Source organism: Vanacampus margaritifer, chromosome 2, assembly GCF_051991255.1.
Source record: "Vanacampus margaritifer isolate UIUO_Vmar chromosome 2, RoL_Vmar_1.0, whole genome shotgun sequence".
NCBI classification, from domain to species: Eukaryota; Metazoa; Chordata; class Actinopteri; order Syngnathiformes; family Syngnathidae; genus Vanacampus; species Vanacampus margaritifer.
In genome coordinates this window covers 27934388-27954780 of record NC_135433.1, presented here as the reverse complement: position 1 = coordinate 27954780, position 20393 = coordinate 27934388, and the positions used below count along the sequence as shown (strand labels likewise).

The 20393-nt window shown below is 40.1% G+C and overlaps 1 protein-coding gene across 1 annotated transcript in view; it reads left to right on the top strand.

Annotated features, from left to right (window-relative positions):
- tbc1d16 (TBC1 domain family, member 16) overlaps positions 1 to 17982 on the top strand; it is a 34446-nt gene extending 16464 nt beyond the window's left edge. The window contains exons 8-13 of the mRNA XM_077555875.1: positions 1184 to 1332; positions 4015 to 4149; positions 8916 to 9102; positions 9174 to 9353; positions 10362 to 10508; positions 12849 to 17982. Of these exons, the coding sequence (XP_077412001.1) occupies positions 1184 to 1332; positions 4015 to 4149; positions 8916 to 9102; positions 9174 to 9353; positions 10362 to 10508; positions 12849 to 13130 (1080 nt within the window). The 3' untranslated portion in view covers positions 13131 to 17982. The remainder of the gene's footprint in view (positions 1 to 1183; positions 1333 to 4014; positions 4150 to 8915; positions 9103 to 9173; positions 9354 to 10361; positions 10509 to 12848) is intronic.
- Positions 17983 to 20393: the final 2411 nt, after the last annotated feature.

The following is a 20393-nucleotide window of genomic DNA, read 5'->3' as shown; positions in this document are numbered from 1 at the left end:
CATTACAAATACACAAGCCACTTTTTCAAATATTTAGTAAAAAACCTTATATGTTGTAAAATGATGATGTTTGAATTGGGAGTAGTGTTTATAGAAGTGGAGAAGCAGGTTTGTTGCTGGCTATTTACATTTTAGCAATAATTTTTTGGGCTCATGTTAGCATTGAATGAGCCCATGGTGGAACTATACACAATTCACTTAGCAAGATCATTGTGCACACATTGTGCACACAACAAATATGCTACATTTCAAATTTCTGATTGTTCTATTTTTATTTTTTAGGAATTGATATTTCACAATGACAGTGTAGATATGTTAGCTTGACAACATCCAATTACACGCATGATATGAAGAAAATTATGAAACATAAATATTTCCTCTGCAATTTGACTATTCCAGGCTCCATAGAAGAAAGACAAAGACAAAACGTCAGAGGGTTTCCCAAAGGGCAAGTTACCCCATTGTGACAGGGTAGACACCAATTTCAGGGACGCATGCAAAATGCTCAATGTGATCATGACAATAGAATGTGCTTGATCAAAATGACTCTACCAAATGTCAATGCATTTTAAGAGTCTTACTGGTATGTTTGCAAGTGGTTAGCCACTTATTATAAGACCTAAGAGTTTATAGTTCTGCTACATTTTCATGATGACAAGAGCTCGGACTAGCACCAAAGGTCCACATTCGCTACTCGTATTGACATCAGCCACCGAATGACGGAATCAACTTGAATGGGCTACACAATGTACTTTTGCCGAAAACCCCGTCATAGTGCAACAAATGAAAAATCCAATTTCATCAAAATTGTAAATGGACTGCACACTTTATCTTGATCATGTGTTTAGATGAAGGTATTAAAGGTATTTGAGTGTAGCCTACGCTGCTGCGTTGACGCAGCATATCAACACACGGAATGGTTAACTTTTTTAGTTTGAAATAACTTACTTGAACCTCCAGGATCTCACGGCGTACCCTGACCAATGGCAGAATGAAGGATGTTTTATGACTTTTAAGAAATTACGAGTTGGCATGTGGTATGAGATCTTTTTTTCCGATTTGGAGATATGCAAGTGCAGATCACGAGGCCTTGATGTCTCGGTTACGCTCCGGTACATTACACATGACCCCCTCTTGATTTCACAACTGACTCTTTGTGCTCACTGTGTTTGTGCTGTACCAGGCCATTTTCTTCGGGGGTATCGACCCATCCATCCGTGGCGAGGTGTGGCCCTTCCTGTTGCACTACTACAGTTATGACTCGAGCTCGCAAGAGAGGGAGGCGTGGAGGCTCCAGAAGCGGACGCACTACCACGACGTCCAGCAGAGGAGGTGAAATGTTGTGATTGTTTTCATTAATTTGGGAGGAGATTTGTTATGGGTAGTCGCTGCACTTTACGTGGCGGCTCAACTGTCACATGGCCGTGTTGTTGTCTGCCAAATGCTCACTCAGTCAAACATTAAACCATATGTGAGTGTGCTGTGGCTTCTCATCACAGGCGCTGAGCAATCAATAGGAACAATGAGGGAAGTGTTAACGGGAGTCGGCGGGTGCGAAATAAAAGGTCCCTGGAGAAAAAACATGTCAGCGCTTATCAGATCATATTCTCCTGTCAGTAAGAGTTAAAAAAACAGCTGTGGTATGCATAAACACACACACACACGAGTACCTCTACTCCATCCAGGCTGAGTGTGCACATAATTCCACGTGACCGTAAAGAGGCTGATAATTTGATAGGTTTGGTCTGCGTGGCCTATTAACATGTAGAGTTGTCCCATCAATGCAATTAAAGCCCTTTTGTTCTGACTCGTATGGGGATCCTTTTAAAGGGCTGTTGGTCAGTTGATCAGCCCGCCGGGCCTCTCATCGGTTATTAGTGGGAAGGGCCCATGCCTCTTCGCCTCTCTCACGGCTCCTCAGCCTCACCCTTCTTGCCAGTGAAAGTTGAGCGGCCGTGTGTGTAAACGTAACAGCTGTTTGAGACACCCCCCCCCCCCTTCCCACACACACACACACACACACAACAAAGTGACTTGAAGCGGGAAGAAGAATGTTGGCTTGTTCTCGTCCAGTGGAGAAAAGTACATGAAATCAAGTTAGCTAAACTATGTCAGCAATGTTTTAAATTCCTTAATCTTGGAGTAAGTACCTGCTGCATGTCATTCTTTGACATTTTCCAAAACTCAATTATTAGATTTTCATGCTCTGTATATTTCACTGACTGGCCACAGCATTTGGTACCTCTTTATACACTTCAATACACAAGCTGTGTGATTAAAAATGTATTGGGATTATTCAGTGCAGTTCAACAAGAAACACAATAATATTTATATTGATGTATGAAAGTATGTATTATTTTACAATTGAAGCATTATAGGGATTTTTTTCTGAAAGATTTGAATGCAAAACACACCAAAAATTGACTTTCTTTAGTAGGGAAGATTTTCAGTGCCATTTGAGCTTTCCTTATTGTAGAACCTGAAGGTTTTGAGAGATTTTGTTGTACATATGCAGAATATTTACAGATACAGTAGATATCTTGTCAGTTCCCTGAGTGTGTCACAGCAACAATATACACACAGCATGTATCATATTTGATATACGATTTATTATTTTATTATTTTTATCACAAAAACAAAACAGAGGGGGGGTCATAAAGAACAGTAGATGAACATTTTAAACATTTCCGTAGCTACAGGAGGTAATAAATATAGTATGATATTGTATGCCACACATCTACATATGCAAATATTGTATTTAATTCATCCATGGATGGAATTGAATTGTTTCTGTGGCATGGAACTCCATCAAAAACAGCACACTAAAACATGCACACTAAATGATGAAAGTGTAAAATGCGCTCACAACAGTGTCAATACAAAAAATTAAAAAGTGGAGGATTCTTTGAAATATATTTTTTAGACATATAATTTTGGTTATGATACCACCAGTACTAAATTAAAAATGTATAGTAAGATATGGCAGTAATAATGTTATTAATGTAATACATACCGTATGATAAACAATAGTGGTCAACAATGATAATACATTTCTTTGGGTAAAGACTGCTCATTAGATTGTTCCAGTGCATCTTATGAAGTCTCCATGTAAACAAGGATACATTTAGCTGAATCATTGCTGCTTAGCAATAAAACTATATGGAAGCATGTAAAAGAGAAGAAGGTGTTGCAGGGAGGTGCCTGGCGACACAAACAGACCACTACTAAAGAGTTGCATGGCATTGCATCAGGTGCCTGCTTATTATTCCTGGCGGGGCTACGTGCAAAACAAACAGTGTTAATTAAATCCCTTTTGCTTGTCAAGACTTGACTACATTAGTGCATAACATAAACGACTGCACAGTGCAAATAGTTGTGCGAGGAGGATGTATGGGGGTTTTATAGCTCGCCCCCTTTAAAGTCCCTGTAAAGTGAAAATAAATGCCTTGTAAATTTGACACACCAAAGAGTAGAATGCTGTTAACAACCCTGACAAATGATAAACTAAAACATCGCAAAGTACAAATTAAGCATTCAAAATTATGGAACATCAAGCATCTCAAACGCAGTGGGCGTGTCCGCTGAAATGGCTGAAAAATTCATCCAGTATCTCTTTCTTTTTTTTTGGACCAAACATACCTACATGTCTGAGTTGCACAAATATAGCTGTTTAAAGTCTGGAATATATCTCAACAGCTCAGAGCAGGAATTTTTCATGCCATAACAACGAGCCGTGCCAGCACAAAGCCCCCATGGACATGCTGGATGTCATGTCAGACTTTTTCTTTTGTCTTCTTCTCACGCTTCCACCTTACCTGCATGATGTGCATGCAGTTACAGCTGCCAACGAGGCACTCTACAGTGGACATGCCAGCAGACTATCTGCACAAATGAGAAATACTTCTGCATCTTTTCAGGAATTATCCTTAAACATGTGTAATGTACTTACAACCAAATCTCTCAATTCACCCTACAGGGTCTTTAATTTACGTTATGCGTTGTTCCCCCTGCCAGGTTGTCCATGAGCCCTGAGGAGCACAGTGACTTCTGGAGGAAGGTCCAGTTCACGGTGGACAAAGACGTGGTGAGGACAGACCGCAGCAACCAGTTCTTCAGGGGTGAGAACAACCCCAACGTAGAGATCATGAGGTGAGGCCTTCTTGCCGTGCTTTCCCCCTCAGCCCCTTGGGAGCCACAAATGAGTTTCATTCTTTATTGGCTTTGACTAAGTAAAGCACTTTAGCATGCATGTGCTCAAAGCTAATGGATGTCCGAACAGGGAACAAGAGGATTTGAATATAACAGATCAATCCTCCTTTTGTTTCATTTTTTTTGCAGTTATTTTAGTCATCTGTGGTGCAGAAATCTAATAGATAACCGCCGCCCACTCCCAACTGCATCATTTGAATACAAAAAAAAAGTAGCTGCCAAGCTTATCATTGCATCTTTAATCATCCAAACCACTGCAGAGGCTGCACCCGTCAGTCCTCTCTGAGGCTGGTTTGTGTTTCCCTTTCTTGACACTCTTTCATATTGTGACATGAACAAAAAAGTCCTAAAGGCTTTCCTTCTCTGTTTTTGAGACAACTTAATTATGCATGAGTGCTACCAGAGACACTTTAAAGTACTATCCATAAAAAAAACACACATACGCGCACGCACGCACACAAGAAAGATCATTAAATAGCTCCCTAGTTACCATAGGCGTTGGCATGGCAACCACTTAAAGTAGGGCTTGGTGTGTGTGTGTTTTTTTTTTTTTGCACTGAACCACATGTTGCAACGTTCAGTACGTCTGGGTGGGACCGTGTTTCTTAGCAGTGTGTCATGGACATTAAAGACGCTGTCATGTATGCAACTTCATGATGCTGCTTCATAGCATACATTCCACTTAATACGCTATATATGCAGAATCTCCAAAGTGGAACATGGTCACTTCCCTGCCTCTCATTAACTTCCAAGTTGTTGTAATGTAAAGACAAATATCTCATAGGAAATCATGTATATCCGTGTGTTCTTGGCCATACAACACTTGCTTTAACTGCCATACACTTTTAAAGATAAACTACTCAAAGTGAAACATCTCACCCTATGAAGATGCCTGACAGACATGTAATGGAGAGGGAACAGGAAGGCATTTGCAGAGTGAAACTGTACTTTGTAGATATTGATGCAAATTTCTGTGAAAACAGAGCTGAAGCGTCACAAGATGTTAGACATGACAAAAGAAATGTTAAATACAATATGTATAAGACATACATTTATTTATGCAGGACAAATAGAAGTACAAACTCATTTGCCCCTAGAGCAATAGCATTGCAAAACCATTATAAACACACCAAACGCTAAAAGTAATGTTGCAGCGTGTACCGGTACCAGAAAAGTGTTGTGGCCCCTCGTTGCCAAAAACAATATTACACCTTGTCTTTTAAATAGTCAGGTTCCTTGTGTAATTTCGTAGGATTTTGGGGGGGAGATTTGGTAAACTATATATTTTTGCAAACCTTACAGCCTAACAAATTAGAAAATGTTTGTTGCCATTTTTTTCAAGGTTTTTATATCAGCCATCTTGGACCTTTTAAAATGTCTACTTTTAAAAATGGATTTAATTTCCTGGATGACCTCAAATCAAAATTTTAGCAGTCAAATGCACATTCTTGGAGGCAAGGAATCCAGTGAAGCTGATTACATTGTAAATCAGACATATATGGGTGGATATTTAGATCTTTTTCATAGCTTGCATTGTTTTACATAATTAAATTAGATTATTCCGGTAATCTGGATAGTTGTACCTTAAAAAGAACTTTTATCTACAGTATTACATTTTTTCATATGCTGGTTCTCTATGAAGAATTCTTCCAGAACCCATTCATACAGAGCTACATGTGAGTAGATTCTGTATAGGCCTGGACTAACGTTTCCAGCAGTTCATAATATGTCTTGATGTTGCTGGACCATAGATGTTAGCTTCTATCCTTGCATTATCTAGGCCTGAATTCTCTACGGAGGTGCCAAGAGCTCTCAGAGCAGCCAAGACCATGGAGTTCACCAAGTCTGGGGACAACTGTGCACTTCAAGGCAGCCCTGCCATCCAACACTGCACAACCTTCTTTTAGAGTGCCATATCAAATGAGATGACTGTAGGATGTTCTTCACCAACTGCCAGGCCCAGTGGTAGAGATCCGATCTGAGTGACAGGCAGTCTTTACGACAGTAGTGAGTTGTATTCTTCTGCCTAAAATGGAATCATGCTGGGTCTCTCGCCAACATCTGTTAGTAAGATCAATGTGATCAGTCTCATGATGAATGCTGGGTTTGGAGATTTCCCTACAGCTCCTTTGGAAGCCTCTCCAACACTTGTTGAACTGACTTTGAAGAACTTCTTCACATTGTTTTCTTGGCAGAAGTAACACAGTTCCTTGTTCAGATGAATAGTATGTGGCATGTACAGTCATATTGCCAGTAGTTTAAAACAATGATTCATTTGGAAACGACTTACCTGTGAATTATATTTTCATTGAATGTACAGTAGGCCATGCTCTTTGGATGCATCGTTATGCCGTCACTCACTGGAAAGACGTTTATTAATTGCTCGCATTAACAATCATCGCGCAGGAGACGGAGTGACCTGTCAATCAACTGGAGTGGCATTGGCACCTTACGTGTTAGCGATAAAGTCCTCGGCATGACCCACCCTAGTCATTCTCAAGCGTATATCCTGGACTGCACCACTGAACTCACTGCTTCTTGTCCTCTTTTTGCACCTATTAGATGGATAAACCTAGTCCATAGTGCTTTTTCATATTAGTCTTTGGCTCTCTGAGAGTCGTGTCCATGTAATAGCTGTGATTCCAAATGGATGCCTTTCATATAGTGTTTCTTTTTTTATGTCTTTAAGCCTCATTTGAATTTCAACATAGCTTCCATCATTACAGCTTGCTGTCATCGGTATTGTATTGATTATCTTATGGCAGGGATGAAGTATAGGCTTACTTTGCTCATCAGAGATTATACAGCGATAACAGTTAGTTGTTTCCTGACCCTGGCTGTCAAGTCCTACCTTAAGAAGCTGATGTTACTCTGATGTAGGTCTGCAATAATCAAGCAAATGCACCAGGCATTAACAGACAATGTTGCATAGGCCTGCAATTACATACTGCCATTCTGAATTGTTGCCATTTTTAACAGACCATAATTCTACCTGCAACACTAAGACAAACCTTAACCAAAAACGGAACTGGGACAATTTGACAACAGAAGTCTACTTATATTCATAGAGTAAAGCAAAATAAGTGGATCTGAGATATTTTACACAGTACACAGCTACTTCCTAAAAAATAAATAAAATATAATTGATCAACAACATTGATGAAGAAAAAATATATTCACCTTGCAGTAACACCAATTTGCTAACTGACATGACACTGACTTGACAATAATAAAGCAAAATTTCTGGATTGATCAGATATGCTTCTACCGAATTGACATTATCAGATTTTTTTTACTCCCAAAAATAGAGATCAAGACAGTGGAATCATGAGCAATGACTAAAACCAGCATTTAAGGACCATTTGTCAACATGGCAACTGGTCTGAAAAAAGCATTCAGGCGCCCCTAGTGAAAGAAATCTGATTTTGTGAGATTACTTTTGAGTATGAACATTCCAAAGTATGCAATATGGAAATATTCGATATGTTTTGGAAGGTATATATACGTATCCAGATTAACAGAGTAATAAAACTACCATTATTACCACATAAGCACATAAAACAATACAATATATTGTATTAGAATAATATGTTATATTAAAAACGCAAAATGTCCAGAAATTACATGTCTCATTTACAATGTCATCAGCTCCATTTGATTCTTTGGCCCCAAAAATATAGGTTTGACCACTTCAATTATGATTTTAGGTCATCTTGAAGGCAAGCTATTGAGAAATTTGTTTTTTAAAGTAGCTATTTTTAAAGCTCCAATATGGCTACTTAAACAACCTTGAAAAAAATGGCAACACACATTTTCAGATTTGTTAGGCTTTAAGGTTTCCCAAAATATATAGTTTGCCAAATCAAAAAAAATAATCCAACAAACTCATATATCTGAACATAGTAAACTGGACTAAAAGGTGCTTTGTGGAACTTGTCACTTTTTACTCGTGACTGCCACCTCTGGCCTAAAGCATAATTGCAGCCTCTGTGTCAAGCTTGTGCAAGGTGCCACGAACACTTCACACTGAAGAGAAGATATAAGCTGAGAGGTGCAGTCACAGTTAAAAAGTCAGAGCTCTTTGTACTCAACTGGCCATTGGTGGAGCATGCATGATGTAGAAATACCTTTAACATGAGCATTTTAAATTCTACAATGCTTCTTCAAGTACCAGTACTGTTTTAAAAAAGTGTCTAGAGTGGGCGTTGCCTTTTTCAGCATGTTTGCAAGATAGAGAAATCCACTATAGGATGTAGATGCCTCGCCCTCCTGCTGGCCTTCCAAATGCACGCAATGTCATCTGTAAATATTTTGCCTACATGGCTGACGGGCAGAGCAACGCCTGTCTACAAGGTGGGTTGGGAATACTATCGGAAGGGAACGTCACTGAATGCCATTTTTAATTATATCACAAATTCAAAAAGCAGCAGGTTAGCATGATGTGATGCCTTTAAAAAAAATCCCTTTCAAGTCAAACAAATGAATTATTTTGTGATAAGCAATTTGTTCCCAACTGGCTGCGTCTGATGAGGCATTCAAATTTTTTTGCTTGTAGCTGAATAAGTTATACAACATTTAGCTATGCAATTACATCAAGTCATTAGATATTACATAATGACGTGCTTGACAATAACTGAGTAAATGAAAGACATCAAATGCAGTAGAAAACACATATAAACTACCGAATGTTAATTCCATTCCCTTAGGCGTATTCTGCTCAACTACGCCGTGTTTAACCCCCACATGGGCTACTGCCAGGGAATGTCGGACCTGGTGGCCCCGCTCCTGACCGAGATCCAAGATGAAAGCGACACCTTCTGGTGCTTCGTGGGCCTCATGGAGAACACCATCTTTATCAGCTCGCCGCGTGATGAGGACATGGAAAGGCAGCTGGTAACGTCTCATTAGATTGTCAAGGGTGTACCGGATATACGAACTAGCTGTAAGAAGTTGTGTGTGCGTAGATGTACCTGCGGGAGCTGCTGCGCCTCATGCTGCCTGACTTCCACCAGCACCTGACGGCGCTGGGCGAGGACGGCCTCCAGCTGCTCTTCTGCCACCGCTGGATCCTCCTCTGCTTCAAGCGCGAGTTCCCAGACACGGACGCTCTGCGCATGTGGGAGGCCTGCTGGGCTCACTACCAGGTCACAGTCTCTGGAGAAAAACACACACACACATACACATGAGTGTGGGAGCATCATGTTTCACCATGATTAGTTGGAGAGAGCTGAGTGTGCTGTCTATTTCAAAGCATGACCACAGACTACAGTATAATATTCCTTATCAATTAAAAAATCATTTTTTATTAAGCAATTAATCGTTATTAATATAAGTTCTGAGATTTGATTCATCTGATTAAAAAATGTAATCGCTTGACAGCTCTAATATATATATATATATATATATATATATGAACGTATATTATAATCCATAAAAAATATATATTTAAATTGTTCATTATAATTGAAATTACTAAAAAGTGTACTTAAAAAGCAGAGAAAAATATTTGCAACTATGTTTTCCAATCAACTATTAAGTGTTTCAAACTGTTAATAATACAATTATTTGTTTTAATTATTCTGCGCAATTTTAACTTAAAAAAACAAGACACATATCTTGGTAGATAAAAGATGTTATTTTGTATACCAGTAATTATTACAATTATTTAAATAAAAATCCATCCATTTCTTCTTAAATGCTTATTGTTTACAAGTAAAATGAATTAAATTACACATTTTAAAACGATTATTAGAAAATATCATTTCATTAAATATAAATTAATTATATTATTATAAAATTGGAAAATAATAGCTAAGGACTCATAATAATTATATCTGTGGCTTTAGGGGGACTGCCTTTTTTGTCTATTTTAATTCATATTATTATTAATATTAATGAGAAAAAATTAACATTAAACTTTGACATCACATAAAGCAATTTCAAAATCCTGATGCATTTTTGTCAGCTGCAGGGCATGACTGTTACAAATAAATAGTATGACTATAAAAGCATCCTGTATAGTATTTCCTACCCCCCCAACTATAGACCTTTCTGATCACTTAATCCATTATTTAGCCACAATAGCATCAATTTATTAGGGCCTTTGAGAACCTGCGAGCCAAAAATGAAGTTCTAAAATCTCCCTTTTCCAGACGGATTACTTCCACCTGTTCCTGTGCGTGGCCATCATCGTCCTCTATGGTGAGGATGTGACAGATCAGCAGCTGGCCACCGACCAAATGCTGCTGCACTTCAGCAACCTTTCTATGCACATGAACGGAGAGCTGGTGCTACGCAAGGTGACGCAACGCACACCGCCTTTCATTTTGCCGCTACCTCTAGGAAACTGTTTGCTCGTTGTGTTGCCATGTAGGATTCATTAAAGCGAAAGGTACTAATTTGCTCACAGAAAACCCCCTCATAATATTCCCTTAGAGGAGAATGAATCATATTTAGGTGCTCAAAATTGACCTATTAATAATTATAATAAAAATAATAATAATAATGAATTGTAGTTAAAAACGCAAAATACAGTATATGCCAAAACAATGGAATTTATTTTAAAAGGCAACATTTAGGGAAAATGGCAGTGTTTGTCAATTTCCACTGGGTTCATTTCTTCAATGTTACAAGGATTTTGGTCCAGTATATCTGTATTTTATTTACTGATTTGCTCCCAAAAACTTATAAAAACGTTCTATTTTAAATATTACCATGGTCCCAAAAACATATTTACCAGATTGTAATGTTTTTTTTATGCTAGAGCATACAGAAGGCTTTGATGCAGCCTCTGAACTGAAGAAAACGCTTAAAGCAATGGTAGTTATTACAAAAACGGCCAGCAGGTGGCAGCAGAGTATAAGAGGGCCTTGTTGCAAAAAGCTCCTTTCCCCACTGTTTTAAAAAGATTTGTGAATAATGATGAAACTTAGCTATATTCTAATGCTAATTGCTGCAAAACGGAAACCGATAGAAATATATTCTTTCTTTTGGTAGGTTCCATGTTTTTATATGAATATAACACAATATTTTGTGGGTTTCGCAAAATCAGTCAAAATCCAGTAAAACAGCCGGGAGCGAAGGGGGTTGCTTCAGTGAAAATGGCTGGGAGTGAATGAGTTAAAGTTGCCAGTCGCTTTCTTGAAAAATATTCCCTAGAAGGGTTGGAAAAGTCACATAAATATAAGTATGAATATAATTTGGCAACAATGACTGCCTTTTGTAAACTAACACCATTTGGTTTGCAGCCTTAGGGTCACAAATTATGACCCTGTGCAGCCATAGGGTGACAAATGAGCTCAAATGAATCAATAATTAATAATTAAAATCAATCACCCAGCTCTCGTAGCATGCTGCATGATAACATCAGATATTGTATAAATAGCTCTAAATAGCAGGTGGCAGCAGAGTATAAGAGGTCAACCAGGGCTGTGTTGCAAAAAGCTCTTTTCCCCACTGTTTTAAAAAGATTTGTGAATAATGATGAAACTTAGCTATATTCTAATGCTAATTGCTGCAAAACGGAAACAGATAGAAATCTATTCTTTCTTTTGGTAGGTTCCATGTTTTTATATGAATATAACACAATATTTTGTGGGTTTCGCAAAATCTGTCAAAATCCAGTAAAACAGCCGGGAGCGAAGGGGGTTGCTTCAGTGAAAATGTCTGGGAGTGAATGAGTTAAAGTTGCCAGTCGCCTTCTTGAAAAATATTCCCTAGAAGGGTTGGAAAAGTCACATAAATATAAGTATGAATATAATTTGGCAACAATGACTGTGCCTTTTGTAAACTAACACCATTTGGTTTGCAGCCTTAGGGTCACAAATTATGACCCTATGCAGCCATAGGGTGACAAATCAGCTCAAATTAATCAATAATTAATACAGTAATTAAAATCAATCACCCAGCTCTCGTAGCATGCTACATGATAACATCAGATATTGTATAAATAGCTCTGGAAAAACTCAAAAGACCACACTGCAAAATGATCAGATACTCAGATTTTGATATTTTTAGGTATATATGGCATGGTATATGATTTTTTTTTACTCTAATAACTATGACAACATAACTCCCAAATTCTAAATATAAATATTGTTATTTAGAGTAAACTACGAACATAAGTGATCTGGGGTTACCATGTCAATATCCAAAGCACTATCCGCCTAATTCCAAGCCAGTTTGCCATCTGGATGATTTTAAAGCCGCCCATTTAAGGTCAAATTGTTCCATGTCGCAGTTTTAAATGTAGGGAGTGTTGCGTTCTGGCGCTTTTTGCAGCGCTTCCCAAGCTGCTCACACAAGCTGTGAGGTGTTTACTAGTCTTGTTGTGTTGCGGCGGGCGGCGAGGATTTATGATGAGCGTGCGCCGCCTCCTTGCATCCTCATGTTTATGGATGCGGCAACCATCGCGTTAGCATGCGGCCGATGTTCCGCTTTTGTTTATCTCGCATTTGCATCACTTTTTTTTTTCTCTCCATAGCCGACAAGCACAATGACCTTGAAGGTTTTTTCCCCTCAAGGTCATTGATTATATTAAAATCTGTGTGTTATAAAAATGCGCAACAAGCTGTTTTGCATCCACATTCAAAGCTCTCTGGGTTGATCTTGTCATGTTGCCCTCCCCCTCGTCCCTCCAGGCGCGCAGCCTCCTCTACCAGTTCCGCCTCCTACCCAGAATCCCTTGCAGCCTCCATGACCTGTGTAAACTGTGCGGGCCAGGCATGTGGGATAGCCGCTACATCCCCGCCGTGGAGTGTTCCGGCGAGCATCCGGACTCACAGAGCTGCCCTTATGGGGGTACGTCCACGCCGCTGCCCTCCTCGCCCGCCCCGTCGGGCACGCCCTCCCCAAGCCGCACCCCCGACCCCTCGAGAAGCGGCAAATCCCGGAATGTTTTCACCTTCAGGAAACAGTCCTGAGGAGGAGCCAAGATTTTCATCCTCGGGGCCAGGATTCCTGGAATATTTTCCGCCACGCTGTCACTGTCTCGCTGAGGACGTTTGTCACCCGAGCCTTTCATGTGGTGCGGCGTTACACGAAACCCGAGGTCAGCGAAGCCTCTCTTTCCCCTTGTGAAGCGCAGCGGACAATCAGCAGCCATTCTGGCAGCCTGCCGTGACCTCATGTTGCAGTGCGCCTCTGTCTTGGCACTCTTCCATGGGCTTTTTGTGGGTCGCGTGGGGTTGCGGCAGGGTCGGAGGCGAACCGCCACGGATTCCCGCAGACTCTGACTGGCGTGGGTCAAAACTGTACACTGGGAATTCATTCAAAGCAAGTGAACTTTTAAATGGGCTCCCGCACTCACAAAGATGCGTTTGTCTTCAACTACCATTATATGCGCATATCTTTATTAGAAGATAAATATTTTTGAACATGAACCCCTCCTGCGCCTTCTAGGGGGATTTCATTTTCTCTCTGTGGCTACAAATCCATCCATCCATTTTTTTTATACCACTTGTTCTCATTAGAATGAGATGGAGTTAACAAAAATGTATATTCACACTAAATATTAAATTGAAGCAGGAATTTAGAAAATCAGTGTTAAAACTATAGGACAATATTCTTTATTATAGGATCCCATTAGCTTCCACAAAGTGGTCGCTAGTCTTCCTGGGGTGCTCAAATAATTCAACAAAAAATTAAAAATTACTCTTATGTAGTAAAAACTAAAAAACACTCAACAACGGTATTCAACAGATAAAATAAGTAGAAACAGACAAACAACCATACACAGTTTGAAAGGTGAAAAAAATAAAATTGCAGGTGCATACATTAATAAATGCAATTACATCGATTTCCCATTTATAAGGAATTAACTAGTTAATTTTAATAACTTTTTGAAAGATTATTTGCTGCTGATGTTTCTAGCATTAGATGGAACTCCATTCCAAGCCAAGTAAGCACGATAATGAACAGTTCTCATCAGGAAGTTTTTGTGGTTTGGGCACTGTCAAGTAACCCATACTCACTTGACGGTCAATAAAATATGACCGTCAAGTGACGGACAATAAAAGCATACCACTAGCCTAATAGCATAATGGAAGAAGGGAAAAAAAGTATATATTTTTTGTTTTCAGACTGAAGAAAAAAACATGACCTAGTTCAGCTGCCTCGATTTCAGCGTTTGCAAATGATCATGACCTTCATGAATTTTCCCAAGCATAAAGAAAAACTTTTTAGTAATTACATTGGCATTTTTATTGATATTTTGACAGCAAGGTGAAAATGACTTGAGCTACAAGTACTATGCTAATGATTCAAAAAAAAAATCTAAGAAACCTAAGGTCGGCACCCTGCAAGCGTGGCTGAACCCGATTTAAATGGACCATTGCAAAAAAAAAAATACAGATGGCGTTCACTGACTGCACATTTACTGACATGCTGCGACGGAAAACTGTGACCTGTGTTGGATTTTGAAGCTCCACATCGCTTTCACTTTCAATAAAACCATATGAACAGCGTGATTGTCAAGGATGAAGGGGGTTGCCACAGAGAGAAAGAAGTGAGCAACAATAAAGGAGATCCTGAGAGATCTCTTCCCCCACAATTACTAACTATTGTATCTTTCGTGTTAAGTGCAGTATATATCTCTTGCGTGAATTTTGGCAACAGAAACTGCACGCTTCCCTAATGTGAATGGTTGTTTGTCCATATGTGCACTGCGATTGACTGGCAACCAGTCCATGGTGTGCCAAGCCTCTTGCCTATAAATTCGGCTGGGATCGCCCCCCAGCTCCTTGAACCTAATGAGGTTGAGCACTACAGAAAATGGCTGGATAGCTGCTATCCAAACTCCACACAGGGAGTGTCGGAGCAGAGATTTGCAAAAGGGTGAGGCAAACGTCCACCATGCTGTCTGCAGGTGCACTTAGCAATATTGTATATTGTTGCATGTAGAGCACACAACTATGCCTGACTATCTTTAATGGACAAACCCAAAAAGCAGAGAAAAGAGTTTACACGTTTGCTGAACATTCTTGTTCTGTCACGATGCTTCCAGGCAGATGGAATTGACCTGGCGGTGTGTTCAAGTCACTTGTTTTTGTCACATGTTGATGCTCCACAAGCTGCGTTTCCACCAAGTGGTAGGTAAAATTTGGTTCACTTTGTAACCATAAACACGGCAAAGGTTTCCATTAGGAATGTGCATTTCACTACACTGATTGACTGACTTGAGGAAAGCTCAATCTGAGTGTTGTTTTTTTGCAGCCATTTTAGGGTGCTTGTTAGTCTTAGTCTCTTTTTCGTCATCTCTGTATTTGCGTTTGGAAATTCTCTCTGACGCGCATGCACTACACTGAGTGTGTGTGTGTGTGTTCGGAAAGGCAGAGCGCGCTCCCCTCATTCATTTCCAAAGGCAGCACATGTTCTAAACCAATCAGCAGCTGGACTGCCTGACATCCTGGATGCACCGTGTCCATAGTTGTAGAGCCTAAGATGCAGACCAACAATCCATTTTTGATGCACTCCAAACGGCACATTTGAGCAACGCTCTGAGTTTACCAACGGTCGGAGTGAAGCAGAGCGCACTTCGAGCGTATTTCTAAACACACACTTTGTCATAGAAAATTCATTTGCAAACATTTGTAATTTGTAATCAAATAAGCGTTCATAATAAACTTTATAATTTTGACAAAATAGTACCATGAAGAATAGAATGGCATTAACTATCAACAATAAGCAAATCAAAAATACGATAGCTTAATAGGCATATGACTTTTATTCACCCTTTACTTGATCTTTTAATCTGTCCTTAAACAATATCCAAAATTGTAAAGTATTTGGACTATTGGGATTAGGGGTCACCAGGTCTCAAATTCTACATTTGCCTCCAGGTTTTTCCACATTCGCTCAAACATGGATCAATTTGACTGTAGATAGACAGTAGATAACACGTGCTAATTTTAGCCTAAAGCTAGCTAGCAACCCATTTTCACCAGGTGTTATGCGGAAAGCTTTCGTCTTACTTTAAAATGTATCACCGGCCAATTGTCGAGGAGCACATGTATAAGATGTGTCAGTAGGATTTATTGTTGTAACTTATCTTCAAATGAACATTGGCTAGCTATGATAGTCCTCACTTATTACTCACTGTACACTGACTGGCTTGTAATGGTTTGCAGAAACACTGCGGTTATCTGAAAGATGGGTCGTATTGTGTATAGATTGAATTCCTCTTCACCACATACAGCACAAAGAAAATTTCATTCTGTAATGTCAGTAATAGCAACCAATACATGTCTGAAAAGTTACACATAATACAAGTAACATGTAACTAGCAGTCAAGCTAGTTCATGAAAACAACGCTGATGTTCTGTCCGTTAAAGAATAAAACAAAAAAAAAAAAAGTAATGTATTTTTCTGACGATGGAAATCTCCTTATGGCTTGGTGGAAACGGTGCTATGTGGCCAAAAATGAGCTACCGTGGTTTTCAAACAAAAAAAATTGTGCACACCAGGAAAATGCAAACAAAGTCCTGTTATGTGTGCTCAGTCGTGTCAACACAGGAGGAGTGTGTCAAATCAAAGCTATTTATCAACCCCCCTGCTTCCGCTTCACGCTCACCTTAAGTGACAGTCGCTGTCGTTCCTCCTATTCAGTCCAAATGTTTGTTTGCTTCACTCGCACTTAATGGGCTCAATTTCTTTATTGTGTGTGTGTAAACTTGAGTGACCTTTTAAAACATCTGGTAATAAGTGGAGCGGAGAAGTCCCCTCCCACCCACAGCCCCCCTGGCTTCGACTCTGTAATTACAACTTTCATCGTGAAGAAAATTGAGAGCTTTATTGCAGACATTGTCAAACTGGGATGTGGGGTGCCAGTGTAGTTAGGTTCTTTATTTAATTAATTGAAGAAGAAAAAAAGATTAAATATGTGCCTCCCCTCCCTTTCAAATAAAACAAACAGCTCGTTTTGGGCCATTTATTCTTCCCAATAGAGTGCTACTAAACAGCACTATCAGTTTGACCTTTTATATCTTGGAATGTACCATCTCCTCTCGGTTGCCTGACCTGCCCAATTCCTTCTTTTTTTTGCTATAGTTTCAGCGAAGCTCCTGAAGCCCAATGAAACAAGCAAATGGATTAGTTGTTTTTCCTCAAATGGGGTCAGTGCTTTCTTAACAATCAAATCCGAGATATACAGTGGAGCCAGGGAGGATTTTTTTTGTTTTGTTCAGAGATTATTTACAACTTTTGACTACCAGTTTTAATGAACATGTCAAAAGTGAAATTTTTTCAGGTTCTCATTTAAAGTGATTCTTTGTTCGTATTGACTATTTTTTATATTTTGGAAAGAGGCCTATTCCTTTTGAATGAAGATGATGTATGTGGTAGATTTATCATCATTTGTCTGTTTTAAGAAGAAAAAAAACTCTTCACTTAAAATGATGGGCAAGTGTACATGAAGTAAAGTTGAAATCATGTTCATCATAAGCTCTCTACCTAATCTTTTCAAACCTTCAGGGATTGTTGCCTTTTTGTCAGTAACTATCATACAAAAAACAATCCAAGATGCTGAGGGGAATTTTCACATGCTGCAACTTTCAACTACTTTTAATCATTTGGCCTGCCTTTGTTGGAGTAATCCAAAAGTATGCGTGTCAGCGGCTGACTACGAATAACTCTATTTAAAGGGTTTGAAGTCCAAACAAGTCCTCAGTGAATGCACAGTGTTGCCATTTCTCTTTATGTGTTGTGTTACATCACTCGTCATGAAAATAATAATTTTCTTGGCATTCATTAAAAAAAATAAAGCTCTGCCTTCAAGTACTCTTGACTTTTATTGAACCAATGAAAAAAAACATTTTGTTTACCACAAACTGGACAGGAATCCAAGTTTGTACAACAGCAACTGTTATTCATTGAGCAGCATACATTACGCAATATCTGATTAATAATCAAAGAGGGACATTTGACAATAATGTGATATATGTGACCTCGCTAGTCTAAATATAACATTCTGATTAATTTTACATTTGTGGAATATGAGTTATGACGCAAAATCTAGCCGTTTTTATCCATCTCAAGGGCCATTTGGCCACTTGCTGTCGGCTGAAGATGACATCACAGTTGCTCAGGTGTCAGGCAACGACCAATCACAGCTCACCTGTTTTCTGTAGCTGAGCTGTGATTGGTTGTTTCCTGAGTCCTGAGCAACATTGATGTCATTTTCAGTCGACAGCAAGTGGCAAAATGGTCGCCTTATGATATAAATAACAGCTGGATTTTGCTGATTAACTCATATTCGCAATATTAAATTGAATTCTTTTTAGACTAGAAGATGAACATCCCTAACAGCCATTGCGCTAACACAGAGAATCACAATCATTTCTTTGTCTCCGCTTGAGCCCGTCTACGTGGGCATCACGTTAATTCATGCATGGCATCGCTCAAATAGCTTTCCGAGGTAAAATGAGTCGGAAATGACTTCAACCTGCACCCCGACGTCGCCCTGGGGTGGCTTAATCTATCGCAAGCAATTTTCTACTGTACATGTAATTATTGTGCTACACAGTCTCGGTGAGGAGCTACCCCCCCCCCACACACACACACACCCACACACACACACACACACACACACACACGTACACTCTCACGTCACCGCTTGTGATGTTAGCAGCTGCCTGCATGCAATTATGAGCCATTAGCTCCCCGATTGATAGGCCCTCTGAGGACTAATGCACAGCAGAATGAGATAAAGACAAAATGAGAGTATGGATGAAAATGAATAACACGCCACCTATTATTAAGTCATATCTGTGACCTCGTTTTTACCGTCTTTGCGTCAGCTAAGCGCGGACACACACATGCTCCAATATTGTGACTTGGTGTTGCCACACACAACACACTTCTACCTACCACGACACGAACTGCTTGTGTGAGTGTGAGGTGCCTAAACTTGTCTTGACTTCCGAGTTGGCATTTCTGACTCATAATCGACATGACAAGTGGAGATTCACCCCCTAGTCTTAATTGTCTAGCCAAAAGCTTTTTCCGTACAACTCTCGTTTGCAAAGGTGTGCCTAATGTTGTGGCCTCACTTTCCCCAACTCTTAACGTCAATTCTGTCAGTTCCATGCCGCTGCCGATCAAATGTCACGCTTTCCCTCCCTCCGCTGTCACGAGGCCAGCGTGCGCAACATCCCGGGCCTGTCGACCCGCTAATGACCAATTACACGCCTCGGCTTCTCCACCTGCAGCGGACCAGGCTGCGAATGAGCTCCAGCCCATTAGGATGGATGTCCGGCTGGGCTGTTTATAGAGGTGGGCCAATTGGGGTGGGGGTTGTTTCTCTCTCTCTCTGTCGCTCTCTTGCACGTTCTCTCTCGCGCTATCTCTCTTTCTTTCTGTCTGTCTCTTTCTCTCTCACTCTCTCTGTCACTCTCTTTCTCCCTCTCTCTTGCTCTCTCTTTCTCTTTCTCTTTCTATCACTCTCTCCCTCTTTCTCTTTCTCTGTCTCTCTTTCTCTTTCTATCACCCTCGCCCTCCCTCTCTCTCCCACTCTCTATCTGTCTCCCTGTCTCTCTCCCTGTCTTTCTGTCTGTCTCTCTCTCTGTCTCTCGCCCTGTCTCTGTCTCTATATCTTTCTCTCTCACTATCTCTCTCTCTTTCTATCACTCTCTCCAGCTCTCTCTCCTTTCTCTTTCTATCACTCTCTTCCTCTCTCTCACTCTGTATCTCTCTCTATCTATCTCCCTCGCTCCCTCCCTCCCTCCCACTCTCTGTACCTCTATCTATCTCTCTGTCCCTGTCTCTCTCTCTCTCTCTCCCTCCCTCCTCCTCTCTCTGTGCACCCTCCCGAGGTGTTAATGGGCTTTTCAGGGTTACAGGCTGCAAAAGTCATGCTGGCCTGACGCTCCACTTGGACTTTATTTGTAGCGCGGATGTATGTCCTCTTCACCGTACTGATCATATTTTGACATCATAACACAAAGCTGGAACCTATAAATTGATTAACAGTCCCTCACACGTGGCCACGGAGCTTATAGACGTAAGTTACAACAGAGAGGCTGGAAGAGCATACAATTGGACATTCTTGGAAACAAACACCTGTTGTGAATTTTACCGATCAGCTCCTTGTTATTGAACAGCAAATTATGCAAATCATACTGAAACACTGAGAGTTGATCGCACATCCCAGAAACCCCCTACTGCAGTAGGTGTGCATTCAAAAGTTCACA